At 35.1% G+C, this 20,989-nt stretch overlaps 2 protein-coding genes across 4 annotated transcripts; one reads left to right on the forward strand and one right to left on the reverse strand.

Annotated features, from left to right (window-relative positions):
* Positions 1-1,259: 1,259 nt before the first annotated feature.
* Positions 1,260-8,227, forward strand: LOC132059203 (uncharacterized). 3 transcript variants are annotated; one of them, XM_059451751.1, is made up of 3 exons: positions 1,260-1,520; positions 5,358-5,719; positions 6,037-8,227. In XM_059451751.1, the coding sequence occupies exons 1-3, from the start codon at positions 1,307-1,309 to the stop codon at positions 8,068-8,070; spliced, it is 2,610 nt and encodes an 869-aa protein (XP_059307734.1). In that variant the 5' UTR covers positions 1,260-1,306; the 3' UTR covers positions 8,071-8,227. The 3 variants fall into 3 exon arrangements, with proteins under 3 accessions (XP_059307734.1, XP_059307736.1, XP_059307737.1); XM_059451753.1 differs by having other exon boundaries at positions 5,358-5,668; XM_059451754.1 differs by lacking the exon at positions 5,358-5,719 and having other exon boundaries at positions 1,296-1,520.
* Positions 8,228-19,886: 11,659 nt separating this feature from the next.
* On the reverse strand, positions 19,887-20,971 carry LOC132061072 (uncharacterized). Its single transcript, XM_059453947.1, has 3 exons — positions 20,504-20,971; positions 20,292-20,402; positions 19,887-20,219 (listed from the first exon to the last, which is right to left on the reverse strand). Exons 1-3 carry the CDS (start codon positions 20,969-20,971, stop codon positions 20,181-20,183), a joined length of 618 nt encoding a protein of 205 aa, XP_059309930.1. The 3' UTR covers positions 19,887-20,180.
* Between the last annotated feature and the right edge of the window lie 18 nt (positions 20,972-20,989).

Consider the following 20,989-nt stretch of genomic DNA (forward strand, 5'->3'; position numbering starts at 1 on the left):
TATACGATGGTGTGCTTGAATCGTAGTGGAGAAAATTTAGGGCAACTGTGGTCGATGCTTTTCATGTATAGATTAGCAAAGTGTTTTTTAGTATTTCCCTCTTGTCTTTGTTGCTTTGTTTTATCTACCTTTGTATCTATTTATTTATCTTAATAAAAATAAAATCACTAAGCCCTACTTAGTGGTAATTAATTAAAAAAAAAAAAGAAGAAGGGTAAATTTGACCTTTGCCCAATTTTTCAAATCTGAGCTGAAGCTCAGAATCATTTGGTCATTATTCACTTTTTTCTATTTTTACATTATTTGAAAATTAACTTTTGCCCATGAAAATTTTAGGTACAATTTAAAGTTATATTTAAAATTTGAAGAATACCTAAAATCCTATTTTTTATTTTTTTCACTTTTACTACATCTAAACGACCAATTTTTTTTTTTTTTTTTGCAAAAACTGTATCCAAACACAACTCCAATGCAAAAGTTCCAAATAAAATTAAAAATATTTGATTTATGGCCAAACGCCTACTCAGCATGATCCAAATTTTTTACCATAAGGACATTTTAATACTAAAATTTAGCTAAGAATAAAAGTAGTCTATTTCAAATAAAATTTAGCAACTTTAACCCTTTTTCCTTAATAAAAATATAGCAGAAACTAGGTAAAAAGGAAAAATAAAAATAGTTCATAAAAGTTGAAAACAAAATGGCCAAACCCATCGACAAACACGGCGGGTCGTCCAACTTTTAACTTGAAAGACCTAAGGTGATCCTTGTTCCATTTAGACACTTGGGCTATTTCTATTCACTTAGAACTTTTTTCGCACCGATTATCGAGTTAAAAATCAACACCATTGTCTCCTATGTGAATTAAGTGGCCAATTAAACTGTGCTACTATTTAAATTGCCAATTTTAATTGTAAATTCACTAATTTGTAAATTGATGGAGTTTTGACCATTAAAAATTAAAGCTTTTGGGCTGGTTGGATGTGCAATGAGGTGGCGCCCCCTTTGGTGTTGGTTTTGCTCCGATAACGGTGTAAAAAATATTTAAGTGGAATAAAAATGACCTACCTAAAGTATCTAAATGGAACAAGAGTAACTTTAGGTGCTCAAGTGAAAGAAATGAATGACCACAGTTGTCTGTGGATGAGTTTGGCCAAACAAAATAGAAAAAGTACACAAAAAAGAAAAAAGAAAAAAAAAAGAGAAAACAATGTAACCGTAATTTAAACGCAAGTACAACCCATATAAATATCAGAATTGGAGGTTTTGCAAAGACGAAGAAGCCAAGCAGTATACGCATACCACAATGGGGAAAATATCGAGTGAGGATATAGAATATGATGAAACGAAAGCTGAATTTTCAACGAACTGGACGATCACACGTGGCTCTCTAGAAGATTCCATCACTTTCGAATCCACCGATTCTCCGATCGATGATGATTCTGAGTCCAATACTCAGATTCCATCACCTCTTATCCTACATCCACCTTCACCTGATTCTTCCCCTTGCGAAATCAAGTGTAAGTGCAAAAAACAATCAAAATATCTTATTGTTTTTCACTTGTATATGTTACAATTACTAATAATTATGCAATTTGACTGGTTAGAAACTTGTATTTTTTGGGGATAGAAATCCCTAATTTGACCTACCATTAAAATCATGGACACAGATAGAGCTGATTGAAATACAAGTACAGTTGTTTGTGTGGATATTTTTTTTGGCTGCTATAACGAGACGCTGTTGTAGAGAACATATAATATAACATAATATGATAGTTGCTTCCAAAGAAAACTTGTCCGTTAAGTGTACTGTTGTTATAAAGGATGGTTGTTATAGTGCGTCGTTTGTCTAGATATCTTTTGGCTGCTATAACGAGATGCTGTTATAGAGAACATATATATATATATATATATATATATAAAACATAATGTGATAGTTGTTTCCAAAGAAAACTTGTCCGTTAAGTGAACTGTTGTTATAAAGGATGGTTGTTAGAGTGCGTCGTTTGTCTGGAGATATTTTGGCTGCTATAGTGAGATGCTATTATAGAGTATATAAAATAACATGCTCCCTCGGTCCTAGTTTATGTGATGTACTTTGATTGGTCCGAAGTTTAAGAAATAAAGGGAGACTTTTGAATCTTGTGGTCTAAAACAAGTCAAAGATGTTTGAGTGGCTATAGATCATCTCGTTAAGCGTAAAAGGTAAAATTTAAAGTTCAATTGTTGGCAAATAAGAAAATGTGTCATTCTTTTTGGGACTGATTAAAAAGGAAAGTGTGTCATATAAATTGGGACAGAGGGAGTAATAAGAAAGTCAGTTCAAAGTAAAATCGGCCGTTATAGTGAAAAGTTGTTATAGAGGATGGTTGTTATAGAGAGGTCTAACACCATATAGGCAATCTGAACTAGTTTGAGAATGAGGCACAGTAGATTGAGTGATTGCTTTTTCTTAATCATGAGAAAAAGAGATTGCAAATTTTATGATAACTGGTTACTTTGTAATAATGAACTCAATTTATGGGATTTTCTATTGTCAACAATGATTACAAAATTACATCTGAAAATTGAACTAAGTGGAAATACTTAGAAAATTCAAGAAGAGCAACAATTCTACGCCCCTGAAGCGATGCGCAAAACATGTTGAGTGCTTCGCCTTGATGTGCGCTTCAGTGTCATCATCAAGGCTCCAAGTCATACTTTTCCTTGCTAATGAGCCTCTCATGAAGAGGCGACGCTAGACAATTGTATTTTACTTTATTGTAATTTTTATTTGAATTTCTTTTTTCAAGATATTTGTTATTCATGCTTATTATTATTAGTGTTGGACTAGACACACATGTTTTTATTTTTTCTCCATTTGCGCCTTTTTTCATTAAAGCCCACACTCTATTTGCACTTTGCACTTTGCGCTTAAAGCCCCAATGGACCTTAAAGCTCTTTTGCGCTTTTGATACACTGGAGAGGGAGAGATCACAAGAGAAATGAGATAGGAGGAAGGAATAATACCAGAGTTCTATAAGCTCCCAAGTTCCTCCATCGATTCACTTATATACGGTGTTGACAACGAATCTGTGCCCTTAATCACGATCAATCGGAGCTGTTCATTGCTAATATTAGTTAACTTCAAACCTTGGTTAATCCGACTTAACCGTTAATAATCCCTCTCCTAATGACGTCGTACGGAATAAAGCCACCACTTATTTATTTAATAACAAGAATTATCATAACATGTTCATCCACTCGGGATGGAATCAGTATATACTCTCAGTTTGGCAGAGCTCTTGGATTATAGATGTTATAGAGAATTAGGGAAGGAAAGCTAGCCTTGAAACAATTAAATCGTGGAGTTAGGCTTGTTGTAGTGCCAAAGTACCTTCACCAACCGCCGTGTAGGTTTATCTCTGTGTGTGCTATGTTGGGAACCACTGTGTTTCCCTTGGTGTGCTTAAACAAAATAGCATAGAGAGGAAGTTCTACTTACCTTATCCGGGGAAAAAAAAAAAAACCTTAGAGAGGAGAAGTTATATATTTATTTTTTGGAGTGTTCTTCAATTAAAAAATCACTAAAACCAAGTTCCTTCAAACCAAAACTAGTTGTGCCATTACGCTCCGCTATATTGTATGCTTGATTTTCAAAAGTATTTAGGACAAATGATAGGAGGAGCCGTGGTGCTGCTGAAGTGTAGGACTGTATAGTGACTTGCTGATAGAAGGATCATAAAATCCTACTACCAAAAAGAGGACGATCAGCCAGCTAGAATTTCTAAATTAGTTGATGTTATGCAGGGCTAAAGGTGCTTGCTTTAAGACCAAAAGTATCTGTCAATTAAGTCATTACTTAAGTCATTACTGTAACTGGAGTTCATGAAATCATTTGGTTCCCTTGATGACCTTCGTTTCTTGTTACAATTTTGGTTGCATGAATTTCACTTGGAAAAAAAGTCTTAAGTTTTGTGCGTGCAAACTATTACTCCCTCCGGATCAAAAAAAGTTTCCACTTAGCCTTTTTTTTTTCTTGGGTCAAAAAAAGTGTCCACTTATTAAATCAAGAAACAATTAACCTTATCTTTTCAGATTTGCCCCTATTAAATGTTATGTGATCAAATCCCAATGCCTATTTAATTAGGGGTAGTTTAGTCAATTTACATATTTTTTTTTTCTTGGAGTGAGTAGTTTCTTAAGGGGTGTGCAAATGGCTAAGCGGACTCTTTTTTTGATCCGAAGGGAGTATTTCACTTAGAAATACTCCTCAAACCAGCTTTTCAAACTTCAAATTCTCTATTTCAAGTTGAAGTTGAAATAACGGACCAGATTGTAAAACAAAAAACGCTTATTTGAATAAATTCAAATATTCCAAATTTTATCTGTGGACAAATGGCAATGTTAAAGAGGCCTTCCAGATTACTGCTGCAGTTTCATCATACCTTATTATTACTCCTAATTTTCTGCTGGAGAAATATGAGAGCATGTCGCCTCAAAGGCGAGTCTGAAGAATCTTGAGGACATTGATTACACCTAGCAAGCTACTTTGGGTGCACAATTTTGGATTGTATAGTGGAAATGCTTAAGAAGGAGCTGACCATAAGTTTCATTGATCTTGTTTTTGGTTTGCAATAATGAGTTTTATGGTGTATCTTCACCGTAAATTTCATATCGATTGCGACGTTGCGTTAGATTTTGAATAACAAGTGACAAGATTTTGATGTCATCTTTTTGACGTCTTTTCTAGAGAGTTTGAGATCAACTTTGTTGGTTCCATCTTGAAATATGTTTTCTTTATAATCCTTTCTATAGCATTTTTCCTCAATACTCAATACTGACATTCAATATTCAATTCCCTTGAAGTCATCTTGATTGGGTTTTGAGCCCATTCCCAGTGATTGTCGGCTTAGATTTTTTTTTTGTAGTAGGTAAGATAATGGCACTGTTAACTTTTTTTCTTTTTCTTTTTGAGATTGAAAATGGGAAGGAGTGTATTTGACGAAGCAGTAATAGCGCTATGTGCTCACTGGTTTCTTATTTTCGGAAGAAATGGTGTTTGTTGTGATTTTGCTCAAGTGTGCTAGACTTTTTAAATTTACCTTGTATAACCAGGATGCTGATTTTAATGTGATGAACTAGCCACCCAAGCTTTTCTAATGGGTATTCTGAGTTTGATATGTTTGAAGTTACATGGGGAAAATGCAGTTCTTTTCTGGTCATCTCTTCTCACCTTAACCGGGATGCTTAAGTTTCTCAAAGCTATGCCTGTACTAGGTTGCATATAGTCTTTAGCGAGAGTGGTTGCACAAAGAACAAGCTAAACTTTTTGTCCACTGATGATATTCTGACGCTATCCATTTCTGTATCTGCAGTATGCTTTATGCAAAAGCATGAGATCAGGCAGGTCTATGTTCGGAGTACTGCTCGTGTTTATGAGATATATTATGCACCTACTCTGCAGAGTGAGAATGAGTATCTATCTACTGTCCGCTGTAGCATAGCTGAAAGAGATGGTGAATTTCTCCAAGCTAGTGAGAGTGAAGTAGTTAACCCGCAATATTTGAAGGAGGATTATGTAGGAAAACCAACAGAAGGTAGAGTCACAGCTGAAGCGAAACTTTGCCCCAGCGAAGGTGATTGGGTCGAGGTTAAGGTCCCTGATTCTCCTTTCGCTGGAAACAAGGTAAGCTGCCTGCAAAAGCACACAATAGAGAATGAACAACGAAGTATTGAGGTAGTAGCAGTATTATATCACTTATGCATACTTGCCTTGTTTAGTATAAAAAAACAATGAGAAAAGGTCTAAAGGGGTAAAGAGAACTTTTGGAAACTTAGTGGATTCTATTGGAGATTTCGAGTGTAATAATATCAACTATATTGGATTTGTATGCATCTGACATAGATGCTTCTGTCCTGTAGCATTTCTTAGAATGTTAATGGCCAAAATTTTACCCAGTCGGTGTTCTTTTTTCATCTGCTTTATGGGAGAAAACAGCCAATTTGAATTACAAGACCGTAATATCATCTCTGACTGCAGATCTTACCTTGCAGGATTTATACGAGGCCACAGCACAAATTGATGATGCGGATCCCTGCATGTCACTGACAATTCGCTTTTTATCACTTCAGAATAAAGGTTCTATATTCATCGATGAAGTTTACATATTTGGTGACCCTATTAACTCTAATGAGGTGGAGACTCCAGCAGTCCCTATGGAAAACCAAGCTAGTTCTTTCATGGCCATGCTTGTTCCCACCCTTCTGCAACTATCTAAATCAGGCATCAGCCAGAAGCAGCAGGACAAAGATGTTTTTGATAGTCAAAGAAAGGAAAATGAACTGGGAATTGCAGTGAGGACATCTGATTTTGCTGATGCCAAGAAAGAAAATGAACGAGAAAAGAGGACGAGTGCTGATCATATAGTGCAGTTGGATGTCACTGACAAGCCTGTAGCCGAACCCACTCATTCGCAGCCTCCACCCCACCAGAACTTGAGCACAGAGTACCACAATATCTCCACCACGAGTAATGATGCATCACAGGGTCGTATTGTAGGAGCCATTGAGCAACTTCTTGACCGAGTGAGCAGAATTGAAAATATTTGCTTGAGATTTGAAGAAAAGATGGTTAGTCCAATGAACAGCATGGAGATGAGACTTCAACGACTGGAGCAGCAAGTAGAAATTCTAGCTAAAAACTCCCAATATTCTGGAGTGGCGTCCGGCACAAGAATAACAGCTCCTTCATTTACCTGCAGTGAGTCCAATTCTAGCTCTTTGTATAATGATGGAAGTGAAAATCAGTCTTGTGGGGCATCAGAACTGGAGAAGAAGGATCTCCCTTACAATAAGTTGTCCGAGCCTCCTGATGATATGCCCGTTTCTTCAAATCCTTCACATGTTCTTCCAAATCTTGTGATTACTGCCCCTGAGTTTTCATGTGAAGAGGATGAAGAAGAAAATGATATTGTTGAATCAGCAAAGGTTTCTTCTCAAGAGATGCAAAAGCAAGTTTTATCTATTGATGATGCTTTAGCTGCAGCACTTTCTGGATTTCTGTCCACATCCCGTGTTCTTCCTCCAGATGATGGGACTACAGAAGTTATTGCTTCTGGACCTATTGGTGAGGGAGTAAATGAGAAGAATGAGTTTAGCCAATCAGCCCAAAGTACTTCAGTTATCGCTCACGACTGTACTTTGGAGGGAAATGGCAATGACAGACCTTCAAAGTACACTCAAATTCTTGCAGTTACAGCTCCTGACTTTAGCGAGGAGGAGTACGAATTTGAGAATGCAAATTTAATCATAGCTTCTTCTCCAACAGCTCCTGAACTTGCAAGTGAAGGAAATGGAGATAATGAAATAGCTTCTCCAAGCACTGAAAGTCAGGACCCCAAAGGCTTCGTTGATCTTAACAGAAGCAAGAGCATGGATAGCGCAAGTTCAACTGTTGCGTCTGAGCCATATGCAGAGCAAGAGAATTTTCTCCATGAGAATGTGCACCTTAAAGAAACTTCTGGAGTAATTGGTTTGAAAGATCATCTTTATGCACAAGAAAGTATCTGCAGATCGCAGGATGATCTCACTGCTTGTCCTTCAGGTCAAGATGATAAGGTTGCAGAGACTAATGTAAGAGATTCGACCAATGAGCCACATATGAATTCTCATAATCTAGAAAATGCTGCTGAATCTGAAGAACATGATGCTTCCCGTGTGGACGTCATGGATAATGCTTGTGAATATTTAAAACCTTCTGATCTGGATTTTGACATTCCTATCTTAGATGTGAAGTTCACAATCAATGAAGACGGTGATACCAAGTTCTCAATAGAAGATCTTTTAGGTGACGTGGAAGATGTTAATGTTGAAGTTCATTGTGTTGATGAGAGCGGTGATAATGCTGTCACTAGAGAGGGAACAACATTCACTATTATGGATGATGAACCACCGCCGGAGTGTTCTACAGGCGAAAGCAACCCTCTGGTGGATCTTGGAATTAATGCTGCAGATACATTCACTAATTCGGATGGACATGGTAATCCGAGTATATCCCGCCACCAGGAGGTGTTTATCGGTCTCATCTGAAACCTCATACTTCGTGATCATCGGTAAATTGAACTGGTTTGTTAGTTGTGACTGATTTTTCTCTTTTCAGTTATAGTATCCTAGTTGAATTTTCTTCTTTTGTTCCATTCAGTCTTATTAAGCTCATAAATCTCCACTATTCCTGACTATTGCCCTATGTGTCGTTCACGTCGTAAGTTGTTTTCTACCCCATCGTTTCAAACAAAGTTTTAACATAACATTCCTGTACAAACCAGTATGCAATTGATTCAGTAATGGAATTATGCATAGTCATTGGTTGGGCTGATGTATAAAGATTCTTGCCTCTTTTACCTTTCTCTTGTGATCTATTTCCTCCCCTGGAGCTGAAGTGATAACACCAAAATGCAATAACAAGAAATTGCAACGAGACCATTAAGAACAATATAGGATTAAGAGGATAGCATAATAAATTAGATTGGAGAAATTAGAAATTAGATGAAAGAAATGATATCTATACATATTTGATTATTAGAATTAATCCAAGGAAAAGAGATTGTACTCATACATGAAATCCATAAAGGAATGAATCGAAGGGAATTAAGGAGATTTAGGGGAATATTCTTAACACTCACGCAAGGACTACAATCCGTCAATTCATTCGAAAACTGTCGAAAGAAAAGGAACCCATACAACTTACTATTTTTAGTAGTTAAAACTAATTACAAATATGATCATAGTATTGATAACTTGGACTAATTACAAATTCGCAATTAGCCCTTTGGTCATCTTTTCCAAAATGAGGCCTTGAACACTCCTTTGAGCATTGCTTTGAGCCTTCAAATCTTCCTTCCACGTATTTTTAATGCATATAAATTCTTTATGCGTGAAAACGTCGGTTCCAAGCTCATGATCACTACATTGGGAGTTACCATGAAGCTCCTGAAGTGCACACTCCATTTAAGGTTAATTGTTGATAAAAAGGGAAGGCAATAAAGAATCATTGATATATTGAGATGTTGGATTTGTATGTCATTCTATATACAAATTTGATCTATTAATAGCAACATCAACTCACGTTTAGTCGACATTTATCCGTTATCATGCCCTGTAGAAAAGTTGAAAAAAGAGTTGAAACTTGAAAAAGGTCTTTGAGTTCGTTCAATAGCATGAAGGACGAGTCATTACTGGTACTTTCGTACTTCTTGAAGTTAAATTATCCATTTATTCCACTTTTATAAATCTAAAATGTTACTACTAGTTTTTCAGTGTATACAACTAATTTTCGCTCTTTGTACGTCTAGATGTGTATGTCTCTAAGTCTCTCTATGTATATATTCCTACTCGAGGGAAAAAAATTAAATTTATTTAACTTTTAAACACAATAGGGTAGAGATTATTTATATTATCAAGTTATCTATAGGCCAATCATTATCCGTATAAAAATATTTCGTTGTATTGGTATGTATATTTGTGCAAATTTCCTTCAAAGGTGGATTTAGCAAACAAGAATATCGAGCCATATATTTGTAGTATTCAAGATAGCAACTCTATCATTACTAGACACACAATCAATTATTCCAAAAAGAGATGAAACTTTAAATATGACAGTCAAAACACTTGCAAGTAATTTTCAATCCCAACTCAGAATATTGACTTCATAATATTTAGAGATTACACAATAAAAGATGTATAATAGAGAAATTCGAAAATATATTTGTATAATCACAGTAAAAGAACAGTTCGTCTCATCATATAGAGTAATAATATATATATATATATATATATATATATATATATAGTAGTATATTAGAGTTGATTTATCAGAAGGTCACTCAACTATCGTAATTATAACACAAAAATCACTTGACTTTATTTTGTAACTGGAAAGTCACTCAACTTTCATCTTTGTAAACACAAAGGTCATTCAAATGTTTTTTTTTATTTTATTTTTTTTAAAGGTAATCCTTATACAATATAAACTTACCCAGTTTTTACCATTTAATGACTCGCCCCACTAACCTGAAACTTACCCAGTTTTTACCATTTAATGACCCGCCCCACTAACCTGACCCGCTATCCAATGAATTTAGTGTAGGACTTGATGAGGATGTCTGAGAACTAATCAATAGTGTAAATTTTATAGAGCAGAGGATATTAATATAGTAAATTTGAACAAAATCACTACTTCTTGGCTCCTGCATTAACTAAGCTAGCATTTGGCCATAGATTCCCAAACAAATTTTGAAAAACTTGATTTGGGTGAGATTTTTCAAGTTTTGAAAATGTGTTTAGCCATAGTTTTTCAAAACATGTTTCACTTTTGTTTTGGGAAGTATGAAACATTACTTATACCGATAAGTTTTAAAAGCTATCAAGAATATCCAACCATACAAAACATACATATTTGCTAATCCCAAATTATGCAGAACGTGATATTTTAATAACAACTGCTAATAACAAATTTACTATCTACTACAATTCAAATTACAATACAAAGATCCATTTTTATCTTCACAATGAATTTCTACAGTTGGCAGAACAATTTTTCCTAGGGTTTCTTCTTCTACTGTTTGGGCACAACTTAGCTAGTTCGCTTTCTAAAAGAGATTGCTTTAACTGTGGAAACATGAGAGATACGACTCTAATGGAGGAACATGGTAAATAGAATTAGTTGGTTCATAAATAGATGGAGCTTTTTATAAAATACAAAAGTTTGTGGTAATTTTTAAAAGTTTTGAAAAGGCCAAAACATAGATCTTGGCCTAAAAACAAGTTTGAGCAAGAATTTGGGATTTGAAGATTTGTTTTCAAAATCTATCAAAATTTTATGGCCAAACAAAAATTTGAAAACACATCTTTAAAATATGCTCCCAAAATCTATGGCCAAACGGGAGCTAAGTGAATTGAAACGTTGATTATCGATGTGGCATTTACCTTCCTTGCAATCACTACCAATTTCATATGGTATTCTTTGTAAAATTCAAACTGCTTGCTCAAGGAAATTATATTCTGAATACATCATAGAAGAAAAGAAGAACAAAGATACAATTAGACTCAGTTGATTTGCAATCAACTCTAGCATATTACATTTACTTAATTTGTATACACTAATTCAAATAATAGAGGGAGTAATTGTCTTTATGCCTCCCTTTCATATATATTGGAGTAGTTGTAATTTTTAATTTTACTTTGTTCTTCTCTGTGGGTCATAATCTTATTGTTGCATGGTGATTAAAAAAAGAATAAAAAGATTTTGTCTATCTAATTCTCTAATCACCCAATCCGGAGCCCAAAAGGCACATTTATGTGCCAAAAAATACCAAAAGGGGTTGGCTTCTCCACGATAAACCAAAAGAGATTTATTGTGGAGTGCCCCACGTTATGCAAACAAAATTAACTCTCCCCCGTCTGTTTGTTAATCTGTCCGTCTATGTCATTAATATTTTTAAAAAAAAAATATAACGCATACGTGGGCTGGTCGCGTTTTACAAAAATAACTTTTGCAAAACATGGATCCAGTACACGTTATGCAAAAGTTATTTCTCAGTGATATTGATGAATGCAAGCATTTGGCCTCCAACTTTAATGACAATGTTATATATTAGCATCACAACTTTGAAGTGATATTCCAAATCAGCTTTGGTTTATATATAAGATGGATGACATGGAAAATATATCTAGGAGAATATAACTACAGTGATAACTTTTCAAACAATAATGGTGGCTTGTATCTCTCCTTGTTTGGAAATATTTCTCTTTATAATAGCCAAACTTTTGATCACCATATGTTATTTCAAACTTTATATTGTCTAAAACTATAAACTATATTTCTCTTTATAATAGCCAAGCTTTTGATCACCATATCTTATTTCAAACTTTATATTGTCTAAAACTATAAACTATCATCAGAGTAGTGCATGTGCAAGTAAGACTTATTTTTGCATAACGTGTACCAACCCACTTTATGCAAAACTTTTTTTGGCAAAACATGTACTGGTCCACATTTTGCAAAAGTTATTTTTGTGAAACGGGGACCAATCCACGTCATGTGTTATAATTTTTTTTTTTTTTTTAAATATTAACGACATAGACGGACGGATTAACAAACAGACGGGGAGCGTTAATTTTGTTTGCATAACGTGAGGCACTCCACGATAAATCCCTTTTGGTTTATCGTGGAGAAGCCAACCCCTTTTGGTACTTTTGGCACATAAATGTGCCCTTTAGGCTCCGGACTCCAAATAAACTTGTCATTTCAAATTGAAAAATAAATACTCCTATTTCTTGTTCTTTGTAGGTCATAACTTCAAATTGCATCGACAATTGAAAAGGATTTCATTATTGTTGTTCACACTTTTTTTAATAGATGAATTTCAGGTCTAATCAACCTAATCTTTGTTACTTTAGTTAGGACTCCTTAGTTAAAAGTATTCTTTCTTCAACGTAAACTTTATTGCGATTACCAAATTTTACTTTTGCTAGTGCATTTTTATGTAAGAGGTCTCTTATAATCCTTCTTGCCTCCTTTGTCTAGTAGAAAACATTTCGTCAATACTATCTTGAATAATCAAATTATTAACCGTCACATAAGTCCATACTAACATTTTTCACCGAGATAATTCTTAATGATTTTTTTAATCTATTAAGAAAAAATCATATAACTTTGAAAAATAGTTCAAAATACCCTCTACTTTGGAAAAAGGCTAATTATATCTTCGAACTTATCTTGGGTAAAAATACCCTCTTGTCATCTAAAGTTTTGTATCATCCCTGACTTTTGAAATTATTTTACCCTCAAATAATTTTTTCATTTAAAAAAATCCAATCCATTTTCATTTTTTTTTAACTAAATAATAATATGGATAATTTTTTAAATAAAAAAAAATAATAATAATTTTCGTATTAGTGGGTAAAAATTATTTGGGTTATTATTTAGTTGAGTGGCAATAGTTAAATGATGGGCCATAATTTAAATGATTCCGTAAGGGTATAATTGGGGGATAATTCCGTCAGGAATAACTATTTTTCAAAGTTCAGGGGTAATTTTGGCCCTTTTCCGTTTTTTTAATCTATTAAGAAAAAATCATATAATTTTTAAAAAAGGGAATACAAAGTGAAGAGATTCATAGAAAACTCTGAGAAATTCAAGAGAACTGAAATCTGGTGGAAAATAAAGTAAGGAATTAATGGTCCTAAAGAAAAGGGTCACCACCAAGAGTGCTTATGATGGATCAGATTAAAAAATTTCTACTCTTAATTAGAAGTCACGTTTCTAAGTTTTGGAGAATAAAAACCGTATGAATCTTAATTTTTTTTTTGCGTGGATTGCCCTTCTTCTGGGGTGGTCTTTAATTTTTGCCCCTTAAATTGGTAATCTTTCACCAGGTTACGGGTTCGAACACAAAGACAAAAAAAAAGAAAGAATTTCGCAAGGCAGAGGTTTAGATTCGCAAGGCAGAATTTTGAAGGCAAAGGTAGAGTTTGAAATTCTGCTCGAATCATGCAAAACTCTGCATTGCGAATTTTTTTAAAAATTTTTGACTGAGCAGAGTTCGAGCCCGAAACCAAGGGGTTCTAACGAAGGGCAAAAATTAAAGACCACCAATTTAATGGACAAAAATTAAAGACCACCCCAAAATAAGAGCATTCCTGCAAATTGCCCTGAATTTTACACCCCATGAATTCAAATTAATTGATCCCAAAATAAATAATGAACAACACCACTTGACAAACCCAGAAAAATGCCAAACGCGTTCTTTCAAGTCCTGCTCAAGGAATGACTGGGTGACTATATTTCATGCATGGTTATTAAACTTCATCCATATATAATAATAGAGTTACAAAAGTACTTTTTGCCACATTAAAATATTTTTTCTGTCTTATTTCATATGTAATTTTTCCTTTTTAGTCCGTTTAAGAATAATATATTTTTATATTTAGAATAATTTTGCTTTGAATTTCTCAATTTTTATTTAATTGAGATACTTTTAATTACACCGATATTTTTAATTTATTTTAAATCTTTTTCTTAAAAAAGATCCTCTCCATCTCTTTCTAGCTATGTTGCTCGGACTCAGGTGTGGATATCGAATATAGGTGTGAATCTAGAGGTTGACTTCTTCATCATATAAATTTTAGGATCAAGGTATGGATTTCAAGTGCTGGGATAAGACCAATAAATATATATTACAACATATAAAATATTTATTTTGATTTACTAAAGTTATGAATTATAACTAATTAAAAATTTAATTCCTTATAAACCCCTAATATTTTATTCATATAAGATATCTCACGTTGTAGCAAATCATTCTCATACTTTAAATAAGTTATATAAATATATATCATAAACCTAAAAATCCAATTAAACACCCAATTAATTTGTAGTTTTAGATCATAGGGGTATTCCACACCCATGCTTAGGAATCCTCGACTTACGACACAAGTAGCATAAAAAACAAAAAGTTGAACCTTTTTTTAAACTAGTCAATTTTTTTAAAATAAAAATAAAAAACCATTAAAAAAAAAAAAAAAAATATTTTTTTTTAAACCCATTTAAAAAAAAAAAAAACTAAAAACACGAATTTTCTTTTAAAAAAGGATTTTTAGAACCCTTTTAAAAAAAAAAAAATTGAAAATTTGTTTTTTTTTTAAAACCGTTTTTGAAAAAGAAAAAAAAGCTCGAAAAATGATTTTTTTTTTTTAAATATGGAAAAATGGATTTGTTAAAAATATGGAAAACTTGATTATTTTTTTTAAAATGTCTTAAAAAATCTTGATTTTCATGATTTCATTTTCTTAGGACACTTTTATTTTTCAAATAAAATCGGAAAAGTGTTTTTCTTGCCAAAATGTGAAAAAAAAGCTGAATTTTTATAAAATTTTGAAAAAAATTATTTTCTTAACATGTGGAAAACCCTTTTTTAAAACTAAATGTGGAAGACTAGATTTATTTTCAAATTTTAAGAAAATGCATTTTTAAGAAAAAAAAATTGTTTTCCCCTTTTTTTATTTTTCTCTCAAAGAGAGTGAAACACACTCTTTGCCACATCGGCGTTTAGGGGGTAATTATTCAGGGGGTAATAGGAAAAAGGTAAGTGTGTGTCGTAAAATCGGGTATAGTTCAGGGGGGTAATGGTGCCTTATCCCAAAATAAAAGTTAGACAAATGGTACGAAAAAAAAAAATTTTTTTCACGCACGAAATAAAAAAGTTGCGTGAAAGGTACAAAAAAAAAAATCCAGTTTCGGCCTTTCATTTTGTGCGTGATACGTGATGTTTTTTTTTTTTTTTTTTTTTTTTTTGTGTTACCTTTCCAATCCCGTTTTTTTCCATACTTTGGGCAAAGATTAGTCATGTTTTAAAACCCCAAAATATCAATCTTTTATATAAAACTTAATATCTTTATTTGCGTACAATAATGTCGGCTCGTTACATCAAGTCCACCTAAACGTTTGGATCGTCGTTTTAGGGGTTCTAAAGTGCCCCGAAGTAAGTTTTGAAACTTGTCATATTTATAGGGTTTTGATTTAAGTGTTTTATTATATTTGAATGTACAAATTTAAATATTTGATTTAATAATAATTCATCCAATACGAGAGGTTTATACTAATTAAAAAATAATTCATTCCATTTAATTACAATACTAATTTAAAGCAATACAATAATAAATTACAATAACAATACAATCTTCAAGTTCTAGAGGCTCTATTACTTCGAAACGTGCTTGTACTACCACGGCCTTGTTGCCCACACGAACGATTGTCATGGCCATATTGCTTACATATAGAGCATTTGCGAGAGTAAGTTCTTTCACTAACATCCATTTGATTGGGTCTACGACTCGTGAGTTAATGCCCAATTTTCGATGTAATCCTTGTTAGCAACCATTGAAAACGGCTCGTTTGGCCAATAAGCTTCATTACCAAGTGGGTGGAATTGGCGGAATATGCTCTAAGGTAACTGTGGACCTTGTATTCCCCCGCCACATAATTTGTTACCGTTTTTCTCATTCTTCGAAGCACTTGCTGACATGAGAACACGGCATGGTACGTTTGCCACTTACCACAAGTGCATGTTCTTGTTGCCTCATAAACGGTATGCACGTTTCCACCCTTACCGTTGTAATAACCGTCCTAACTTCATACACATGTTGAATTGGGTCATACCGGTCATTTGGTGGCCTTCGCATTTTTTTCTATAATGCTCCATAGTTTTGAAGGGCTTTCGCATCCATGTCCCGTCGTCGGCTAATATCGCTCACGGCTCGCCTTGACCCTAACCACAAATCGCTCCACCACACCTTGAAAGTCATTCTCACCATTGCGGTGACGGGTAGTCCTCGAGCGCATTTCACAAGCCATTGAAAGACTCGAGCTGTTTGTTGTGAGCATGCCCCATCTTTTGTCTCCATGAGCATGAAGCGTCCATTTTTCAACTTTGAGCTTCATCAACCAAACGTATGCGGGTTCACTGTTGCCCGATCATATCCATTTTTGCGACCCATTTTTCGTTGTTGATGCTCCATCGTGATTCCCCCCACATCAATTTGTTTAGAGTGCCATTGTGAAACGTTGATTGCAAATTTGCCTTCAAGTGCCTTAAACAATAGCGATGGTAAACAAAGGGAGGCTGCCACCCCGGTAAATTATCCATATTGTGCAATATGCCTTTATGACGATCAGACAGCACACATATGCCGGTACGATCCTTAATAACATGAGTTTTCAAATGGGTCAAAAAGATCCCCCATGTGTCGTTGCTCTCGTTAGCGGCAATTGCGAAAGCAAGAGGAAATATTGACCCATTGGCATCCATTCCTATTACAATTAGGAGCTTGATGTCGTAGGCACCATATACATGCGTACCATCTATGGATATCTTGGTCGGCGAGTGAGCAAAACCATCAATGCATGGTTTGAATGTCCAAAATATGAAGTTGAAGATTTTACCCTCTATAAGCCGCCACTCTACAACAAGTACCATGATTAAAATGTTGTAGAGCTGCCATATACCTTGCGCCGATTGAAAGAAGTATGCCAATTTCAAAGACCATCTCAAAAGTGCGTCTACGCCCCCGAGAAATCCCTTTCTGTTGCTTATAGTTTTACCATATACGGTTTGAACGTTTCAAATACAATCTTTAATGGGGAACCTGCACAAGTTTAAACAAACAATATTTAGTAATGATCTTTCAATTGATATAAGACATATAATGTACTAGGTAGGATAAGTTACCTTGGCGTTTCGGCAATGTCTTTAAGTAACACTTGAGCAATCATGTTTGTATCTAAATTATAATGATCTGCTTCGATTTTCTTCCATATCACAAGTGTGTCTTTCGCGGAATTTTGTGATAGCCCACATACCATCAAAGCTTAACAATTCCCGAAGCAACCACTCACGGCCTTGATACCGTCGTCTACAAACTAGCCTCCATATCTTTGTGTTTGGTGATCAACCTTAAACTCCCTCATGTCCTTAAAACAATAAATTTTGACAGCCCGTTGCAACACTTTTTTGGATGCGAACAACATTCCCTTTGCAAGGTAGCATCGATCTTTGTTGAGATCCTTTGGTTCAATCCAGGTTTTTAGGCGACTATCATAATCTTCTCTTGTGAAGACAAATGCATCATCACGACCACCCAGTGCTATCAAGATAAGAGATATTGTTAGAATGCCATTGAATTGGACTTTCAGAAGTTGGGTTTTCAGCCATCGGTGGTGGTACGTGGTGGTGCATTGGTTCTTGTTGGTTTTGGCTTTGAGGAATATTGTTGGTCATACCAACTTGAACATCATCATCATCTTCATCATCGGTTACCTCTGCATTATTAGCTATTTCATCGTCATCACTTGATGATGACTCATAATAATTAGGAAAATCTTCATTATTAAGTGCATGCATCCTCCTACACGAAAAGTAACATATTTTAAATACCAACATATATATATATATATATATATATATATATATATATATATATATATATATATATATATATATATATATATATATATATAATATCAAGGTGATGTTCGTTGTTCATACACACACACACACACACACAAGTCATGGTGTGGAGAATGATCAACTCCACCGAACCGAGAGGATTGACCAACATCCATATTTGGTACCACCGGTGAGTTTTGAGAATAGTTCCTATAAAGATTTGAAAAGCGGTTATTTACCAATTCATACAACAAACACATGCTACTACACATAATAATAATATAAAAAATCCATATTTACCAATTTTCATTGTAAGCTTGATTAAATTGCGGCTTAGATTTTCAAATGCACTTGACCACTCAAAATGTCTCCATAAGAACTAAAGTCCCCATAAGTGTTACCATGAATATTTGGACTTGAGGGATTTCTTCCCGAGGTATCTTTTCAACATACATCTCAAGAACATTAATGAATACTAAATCACGATATTCTTCCGGCGATCCCAAATAATCACTCAAAGATTCATCATCGTTGATATTGTGCATGCCATAACGCACTACACCGTTTGATATTGTTTGTGGATATCTGCCAGTTATTGAGATTCCAATCTTAGTAGGTGTAGTTTTCATTCTTTCGTGCATGTAACTGACTAGTGTTTCATAATTTAAAGTTGTTGAAAATTTAACATGGGCTTTTGACTTGATACTATAACGAATGGAGTAATTGTCCTCGACGATATCTCCATCCCAAAATAGTGAAACCTTAACAGTTGAAGCATTTTGAGACATTTTTTCAATGAAGTTTGATTTTTTTTTTATGACTTGTAAGACTTAGACTTATGCAATTGATGAGTTTTTCACTCGTCAAGCCTTCAAGTTAAATAGATTCCTGAAATCGTCATGCGTGGTGTGTTGTCAAATCAATACTTATAGTGCGCATTAAAATGGTGCGCAATACAAGTCGTATTAAAACGGTCAAATAATGCAACAACGTATTGTCAAATCAAGCCTTTATGTGTCATAGATTCCTGAAATCGTCATGCGTGGTGTGTTGTCAAATCAATACTTATAGTGCGCATTAAAATGGTGCGCAATACAAGTCGTATTAAAACGGTCAAATAATGCGACAACGTATTGTCAAATCAAGCCTTTATGTGTCATAGATTCACGAAATTGTCATGCGTGGTGTGTTGTCAAATCAATACTTATAGTGCGCGTTAAAATGGTGCGCAATACAAGACGGGCAAATATTGCAAATAAGAACGTATTGTCAAATCAAGCCTTTATGTGTCATAGATTCACGAAATTGTCATGCGTGGTGTGTTGTCAAATCAATGCTTATAGTGCGCATTAAAATGGTGCGCAATACAAGACGGGCAGATAATGCAGCAACGTATTGTCAAATCAAGCCTTTATGTGTCATAGATTCCTGAAATTGTTATGCGTGGTGTGTTGTCAAATCAATACTTATAGTGCGCATTAAATGGTGCGCAATACAAGACGGGCAAATAATGTAGCTTGTACTTTTAGGGTTTCGTTGTAAGTTGTAGCACTTTCACGCACAAAATCTGTGCGTGAAAGGGTAAAATATCTTTTTGAACTTTCACGGAAAAAAAAATTTTGCGCATTCACGCACAGATTTTGTGCGTGAAAGGGCACTTTAAGTTTTTGCCTTTCACGCGTATTTTGTGCGTGAAAGGGTAAAATATCTTTTTCAAAATCTTTTTGCAATTTCACGCACAGAGGTATTTTAAGTGTTTGCACTTTCACGCACCGATTTCGTCTTATTTTTAAATTTATGCTTAACTTTATTTCGAATGTGTCACGTTTTTTTTTTATTATCAATTTAAGATGTGAAACAAAAATAAAGACTAAGATAATATGTATAAATATGCAAAAAATATATATTATTTACGATAAATTTTACAACACTAATGTATATACACTATCGAGGATGGGTCCCACATGTAGTATGCCGGAGACTATCCCTAGGCCTAAGGCTCATACCATCCCCACCGCCCTCGTCATCGTCTCCATCGCCCTTTTTCCTCTTAATAACCGTGCGCTCCAAGTCATGATCATTATCTCTTCGCCTGGCCCGTGCTCCCTTGACTAGAACGTACTTCTTCTTGGGATCTGGTCCCGCTGGCACGCTCAGAACCTTAGGCTGGGTTAGGTCTGGTGTCTCGACCTCTACCTAGTTGGGAGTTGCCACCTCAGGCGTCGAAGGATGAACCTGAAAAGTATATAATAATTAGTACCATTTATATTTATATTGAATACATTAACGTTATTTATTTAATAGAACTTGTGTGTCAACGGGCGCCTGAGTAGGCTCCTGAGATGGGTGTGGTGGTGAATATGAGGTAGTCTCCTGGATGGGTCGCTCCTGTGGACCCACAGGCGTAGAACAATGAACCTGAAATAATATATAAATAATTTAGATTTGATTTATTCTAAAATGAACCTGAAATAAACAAATAATTAATAAATTATTTCACTTTATTGTAAAAGTCAAACCTGTGTGTCGACAGCCTCCTGAGATGCCTGGTGAGAGGGCTCCTGAGCGGCCCCCGGAGCAGGAGATGCAGATGGTGCCATATCAAACACGAAGTCCTCGAACATGGAGTCGTCGAAGTGCAAATGTAGGCCACCCTGTAGATCACGAACCGGCCGCTCACCCTGTGGATCACGAACTGGTGGATGTGAAAGTGAAGGCCAGGGCACATAACCTGAAAAAGGGTCCGGCGTATACAGAGGTGTCTGTGAAGTCGACGGCCGGGAATGAGAAGTCGATGGGATATCTGTAGTTGCCGGCCGGTAAGAACTCGGCTGGATCTCTGTAGTCGACGGAGCCTCATCACCTCTGCCAGCCCCACCACCTCTGCGACGACCGCCAGCTCCTCGGCGGCCACGACCACCCGCTGCCCCAGCCGAGGCACCGGGAACACGCTCATGGAGACGCTCAAAGTCATATGCCTGTCTCATACCGCGATCTCAGCAAGC

The sequence above is a fragment of the Lycium ferocissimum genome, chromosome 6 (assembly GCF_029784015.1).
Source record: "Lycium ferocissimum isolate CSIRO_LF1 chromosome 6, AGI_CSIRO_Lferr_CH_V1, whole genome shotgun sequence".
In the NCBI taxonomy this organism is placed as follows: domain Eukaryota; kingdom Viridiplantae; phylum Streptophyta; class Magnoliopsida; order Solanales; family Solanaceae; genus Lycium; species Lycium ferocissimum.